At 44.7% G+C, this 6,441-nt stretch overlaps 1 protein-coding gene across 1 annotated transcript in view; it reads left to right on the forward strand.

The window, feature by feature from the left end:
* Positions 1–6: 6 nt before the first annotated feature.
* Positions 7–6,441, forward strand: part of tnfsf12 (TNF superfamily member 12) — a gene marked incomplete at its 3' end in the record, with an annotated part of 8,657 nt that continues 2,222 nt past the window's right edge. The window contains 2 exon segments of the mRNA XM_014016197.1: positions 7–636; positions 4,428–4,506. Of these exon segments, the coding sequence (XP_013871651.1) occupies positions 478–636; positions 4,428–4,506 (238 nt within the window).

The raw sequence follows: 6,441 nt of genomic DNA on the forward strand, positions 1-6,441 counted from the left end.
GTGTGTGTGTGTGTGTGTGTGTGTGTGTGTGTGTGTGTGTGTGTGTGTTCAGTCTGTCTAATAGACTGACCCCCCAGCGCGCCGTTTAAAGGGAAGACAAGAGAGCTGAGTCAACAAATCGCAGCGAGCAGGATGCAACAGTTGATGTGCGCGAGCTGCGCACTTTWCTCGTCTTTAGGGACCGTGCGCACGCGGGGAGGATGGTGGTTCTGAACCAGTCCGACTTTCTGCTGCTTCTTTGAGTCCATCTGGGAGATTTAAACCTAAAAYCAAAGCAGAGGCTGGCTGAGAGTCTTACAAAACTCGTGCGTCTCCCGCACCTCTCCAAAAAGAATAAAAMCCCTAAAATGGACATTTGGACCGAAACGCGTCTGCGAGGACTTCATGCTCGGCGGGAATGGAGCTGCTGAGTGGACCTGGGACGGCTGCGAGGCGGTGAGAGGGTAGTAGCTGTGCGGGGAGGGAGTGCGCCCAAACATGCAGCGGGTTCTGCAGAGGAGGAGAGTGCGCAAACTGCGGGTCGTCTGGGCCGCTCTGTCTCTGGCCGCGTGCAGCGCGCTCTTCACGGCGTGGACCTGGAGACAGACGCGGGACCTGTCCCAGTCCTTCCAGGTCCTGCAGGACAGACTCGAGCAGGTTGGTGTTCCGCTTTGGGGGAGAGAGAGAGAGAAAAAAAGGCACGCATGTTTGGAGCTGCGGTGAGATTTAYTGGTCTGCAGAGATTCAAGAGTTATGTAACCTTTGTTTTTTGCGGTTACGGGAATCTTTGCGGCTGTGTGCGCGCGTGTGCACGTACTCTGTTGTTTTTGGTACAGTTATCAGCCTTCACTGCTCTCCAGTAGATCCAGTAAAAGTTGTGTCTGCTCATTTTTTGTGTCCACCCCCCCGCCATGTTTAACTACTCTGGTGCCAATTTGAGCTCAATTCACTGGAAAATCTTAAATATTTGGCTCCTAAATCATTTGGATCTCCATCCACTGGTTAGAATCACCATAAAGGGATAGTTCTGGTATTTTGAAAGGTTTTGTGTAACTATTATGAACAATAAATATCTTACCTGTTGCAGATAGCTCTTAAAAATGACATAGGCTGTGTTCACACTGCCAGTAAAAGTGACCTAAATCTAATTATTTCTGTTTGMATGTGACAAGTCTGATTTTTCAGATTAGACTCAAGTCACTTTTATATGTTGGTACTAAAACAGACACACATCCCATGTGATATGTAAAACCTGTTAAATTCATGACTGTTCTGTAAAAGGTAACCTAGCTTAGCCATGAATTTTGCCTCTATTTAGATTTGTTAGTTAGCTTAACTGATTCTTTGTCTAAGCTGTATAGCAGTTTCCCGTTAATCGGTTATTTCAGTAAAAATAATGTTTTTCCTTCTGGAAGTCTTCCAGAGTGTACTGGAAGCGCTACATTAGTTATCCTCACAAAAATTCTACGTGAATGGCCGTGTAATTAGAAACTGACAGCTGTTAAGGTTTATAAAATAGTGTTCACAAGCTTTACATTTTATAGATTTAAGCTGGAATAGAATTCCCCTTCTGCTCAGACTTGCTTATTAGCTTGAAAAGTTACACTGCATTTCAAAAGTTATCTACAACAGGTAAGATATTCAAGATTCATGACTTTTCAATGAACCCCACTTTAAAAACACTCAATTCAAGCTTGGTTAAACTTGMAGAAGATTGTCCAAAATGCAACACAAGCCCATAAAAACTATATATAAATATATATATACTGTTTGCTCTCACACCAAATGCTACATTCGATTGCATCAAAACTGCAATTGTTTTCTACATTGGAGAAAAAAAAAAAGGAACTGATGGAAATTCTTCAGGTTTTCTGAGTTTGTAGACTTTATAAGCCCAGGCTGCTCTGGATTTCAGATCAAGCTGGCTGTGTGCGTGTGTGTTGACAAACCTGAACACACACACACACACACACTCACAAATTGGACACGTGGAGTGTTGATGCTGGAGCCGTTCCCAAGGGGCCCCCGTTCTGGCCATTTGAGCGTTTGCCAACTCTTGATGAGAGCCAGCGAGCGAGCGTCTGGTGGAGTGAAGTGTAACTCTCTTCTGCCTCCATTTCCACAGTAGCTGTAAATTTAACCACTCTCCTCCTCCAGCTCCCCCCTGAGCAACTTCTCCTCACGCTCACTGAAGGCCTCCTTCAGTGCCCCCCACCCCTGCTCCTCCGCCAAGGACTTCAAACTCTGCTGGCTTGGCAAAAATCATTTCTTACAGACTTGTGAGGAATGTGAAGGATTGAAAACATGCATTAGGTGTCGCAAACCGCTCCGAAGGAAGTGGTCGCTGCAAAGCAAGCGTGGCAGCAGGGTCAGGAGAGCCTTCATGTGGTGGAGCTGAGATGAAATGTGAAGAACCTCAGGACGGCTTCTCATTAGTATAATACTGAGTAGCTTCGCCTGTCTCCTGTCTCCGTRTAATTTATGGACARTCCGTACAACGTGACATGTATGACAACAACTAGAACTCATGAATATGTGGCCTGTGCGGAATAAATCCCACATAGCAAATTTTGTCTGGTCCAGTCCTGGCCCACACACCTTATTGCATTGTAAGTCCCGGCCTTGTCTGCATTCAAATCCAACTTTTGCATATTTGCATTAGCTGTTACGGCATAATTCCTCATTTCAGGAAACCAGAGACCTGTGGTTTTATTTGGGCCGGGCTGCTCAGTCCGATTTGACGTCAGCTACTGCTGCCCRTTGATTGGTTCGCTGACCAGAGAGGAGTCACGTCACAGATTAGACCARCTTTACTTGAATTGTTTGAACGATTGTAACACTTTTTTCACAAGAGTTCAACTAAACAACTGTAACGAGCTACCAAACAACAAGCTAACATTAGCTACCATTAGCTTACCATCCTTGGCCCTCTAGTACTCAKCATCATGGATGGTCCGATACTGTCTTCAGTATCATTCTTTCGAGCTCCATGTCGTCCATTGTTGTGTTGAAAATAGAACGAAATAAGATCCAAGCATTTTTAATTGGATGATTCCCGCCTACATTGAGCAAACACAACCAGGGCTGGAGTCGAATAAGGCCAGTCMGGGCCGGGCATTACACTGCAAAGATGTCTTAATGTTCCACCCAGATACCGCAAAGAATGAAGGCTGTTGGTGGCCCAAATGTAGTTTACCAGAGGTGATCCATGCATGGGCCAGCACCACATAAACCAAACCACAACTGGGCCAGTTGTAGCATGTCATCAGTGACCAGACCTGGCCAACAACAGGATGACAAACTACTTGCCATGCCAGCAGTGCCATCCTGACACCAGATCTGGCCCACACCTGTCTGCTCCCTGGGATGAGGAAGATTTCAATACTGAGTTTTTTTTTTGTTGTTGTTTTCAAATTCTTCATGTCAAAAACTTCAAAATGATATAGAGTTGTTGAAATGTAGTGATTCGTCACATGGTGATAAGCTAGTTTTGTTTATGAGTGTCGAGTTGAAGACTTTATTTTTATTGGTTTAGAGCAGAGGTCTTCAACAATGGGGGTTGCTACCCCTAGGGTCCGTGGAGGTACTGAGGTACTTCTTTAATTTCAGAGGCACATCTTTAATGGTTTTGCATTTTATGCAGAACATCAGGACAGTTTGTTCGTGGCGATGACAATATTAGGCCATCACACACTTTTGTATTTAAACTTATGTCAAAATCAAATCAATGAAATAATTCTGTGTATTATTTGCATAACTTAGCATAAAAGGCATTGTAATACAGCATGTTTTATGTTGTACTCAGCTGAGGTTATTATAAAACAATATAATACATATAAATTTATACAAGCATAGTAGGGGGGTCCTTGCTTCGTTTCTCTATTAGTTTGGGGGTCCCAGACTGAATACATTGAAGACCCCTGGTCTAGAATGATGTCATCAGGAACTCCAGCCATATATTTAAAAAAAGGAAAATACAGGTTTCATTTAGTTGCCAGACATTTTACGAAGCGATTTCCAAGCAAAGAAAAAAAAAAAACTCAACTTAAAAGGAAATTATTAAAAGCTTTACCTCAGAAGACAGACCTGTTAGAACATTGTTTTAAAGATAGACCAGGAGGATTATATGGTATTTTAGTGACCAGGGGTCATTAAATTGTGTCTTTATGGACATAGTTTTACACAAATCTGTATTTTCTATTTATTTTGCACTTGTTCTGAGTAATGTTCCCATCACAAGTCCCATTTTTGCAGTCAACCCACAACCAACAGYCCTAAAATAACCCCAACATGGTTCTAACTCAGCTTTACAGATATTGAGTGAAAATTTGGAATGGTAGCAGCTGAGTCATCCCCACATTCACTCCAAGCGATAAATCTCGCAAAGATCTTAAGAATACAGCCGTCATTTACATGATAATTACTGTGTTTTTGTGTCTCTTCTTCAGGTCAACACTCAGAGGAAGGCCATCGTTCAGCTCATCCTGGAGAAGCGGGAGCTGCTGCTGGAGCGAGTGAAGAGAGACGGTATGTCAAACCTGCCAGAGCTGATTTGTCTCGGCTTCAGCACCACTAACTCTAAGCTTTGCAGTTCAGCTCACCACAGACACAACACCAGCCGAGGGAGGAGGGAGGGAGGGAGGGAGGAAAACATTTAACACAAACTTGCCGGCCCGCCTCGACCCACATGCCACTTTGGTCAGATCTCGCGGGCCGCATCGGCTACCCGCTGCTAAAAGTTGACACAGGAAAACGTAGGCAGCTGGATTAGCCTCCCAGAAATTACAGGTCTGACCGGGGCCGGCCTCAAAGCCCAGAAAACCCAGCTGGCGCGGGAGCCAGGTTGCGCTGCACGCTTTTGGGCAGTAAAACCCATTTTTTCTCTCTGCCCAGAGCACACGACCGACACAGCTCTGATTTTGTTGTGAAAGCGGTGATATTCGATGAGCCATCATCAGCGTATTTATAGCATCTGCTTGCATCACCATCATGGGACTGCTCACTTCTTCCCATTTGTTGCAGAGTGAACCTTCGTTTAGTTTCACATTGTTTTTTTGTTTTGTCCCAATGTGACAAAGCACATTAATTTAAAGGGATGTTTCAGATATTTAGTAGTGGAGTTATGTGAAAATGTTATGAATGCTTAATATCTCACTTTCAGATTGTAATAACTGCATGTATTTTTACAGTTACTTAACTTTTGGCGTCGTCCCAATTCAAGGTGGCCACCACGACTAATTGACCTTACATCAATCTATTATCTTGTTCTTATTCTGTAGTCAGGTCGGAGGAGCAGCAGTTTGATCAGGGAGACCTGTTTCCCCAGCCAGCTCTGGGAGGATTCCAAGGTGTTCCCAAGACATGCATTAGACATAGTCTCTCCATTGTGTCCTTTGTCTTCTCCGGGATCTCCTCCCAGTTGGACATGCCTGAAAAACCTCCCATCCAGGGAGCGTCCATACCAGGTGTCTGAACCACCTCAACTGGTTCCTCTGGATATAGAGGAGCAGCAGCTCTACTCCAAGTCTCTCCCAGATAATGAAACTTCACAACCTTTCTCCAAGGGAGAGTCCAGCTGCCCTGCAAAGAAAACTCATTTTGACTACCTGTGTCCGGGATCTCCTTCTTTAGGTCACTACCCAAARTTTGTGGCAATAGGTGAGGGTAGGAATGTAGACTGACCAGTAAACGAAGAGTTATGCCTTACAGTACAGCTCTCTCTTCACCACAACAGACCAGTACAAAGTCTGCAATACTGCGGAAGTTGCAATGATCTGTCTGTAGATCTCAAGCTCCATTCTTCCCTCACTCGTAATCAAAACCCCAAGATACTTGAACTCCTCCACTGGAGGCAGAACTTCAACCACAACCTGGAGAGACCAATCCAAATCCGACTGAGGACCATGGTATCACATTTGGAGTTGCTGATCCTCATCCCGCTTCACACTCGGCTGCAAACTACTCCAGTGAGAGCTGAAGATCATGGCATGATGACACCAACAGAACCACATCATCTGCAAACAGCAGAGATGGAATCCTGAGACCACTGAGTCAGTCTCCCTCTACCCCCTGGCTACACCCTAAAAAATCTGTCCGTGAAAGTTATGAACAGAATCAGAGACAATGGGCAGCCCTGGTAAAGTCCCACTYCCATCCTGAAGGGGTCTGACTTACCGTGAACCCAAAAATGGTGATTCTTAGCCAATTTTACAGATGCTGAGCTCTAACTTGGTGTGGTTCTAACTGAGAGTCATCTCTAACACATAATCTGAGCGCTAAGCGTCCAGGCAAGACATTTCTCATGAACCACTGAATAAATTTTTAACAAAGCTCTCAGTGCGTAATCTTTAGAAGGTCATGCAAGATGGTTGCCACAGCTAATCAACCTTAGAAAATACAATGGCTGTGTCCAAAACGACAGGTCGTGTCCTCCGGAGGACCCAGACTACCCGGTCGAGGTGG

The sequence above is a fragment of the Austrofundulus limnaeus genome, unplaced genomic scaffold (assembly GCF_001266775.1).
Source record: "Austrofundulus limnaeus strain Quisiro unplaced genomic scaffold, Austrofundulus_limnaeus-1.0 Scaffold140, whole genome shotgun sequence".
Classification (NCBI taxonomy): domain Eukaryota; kingdom Metazoa; phylum Chordata; class Actinopteri; order Cyprinodontiformes; family Rivulidae; genus Austrofundulus; species Austrofundulus limnaeus.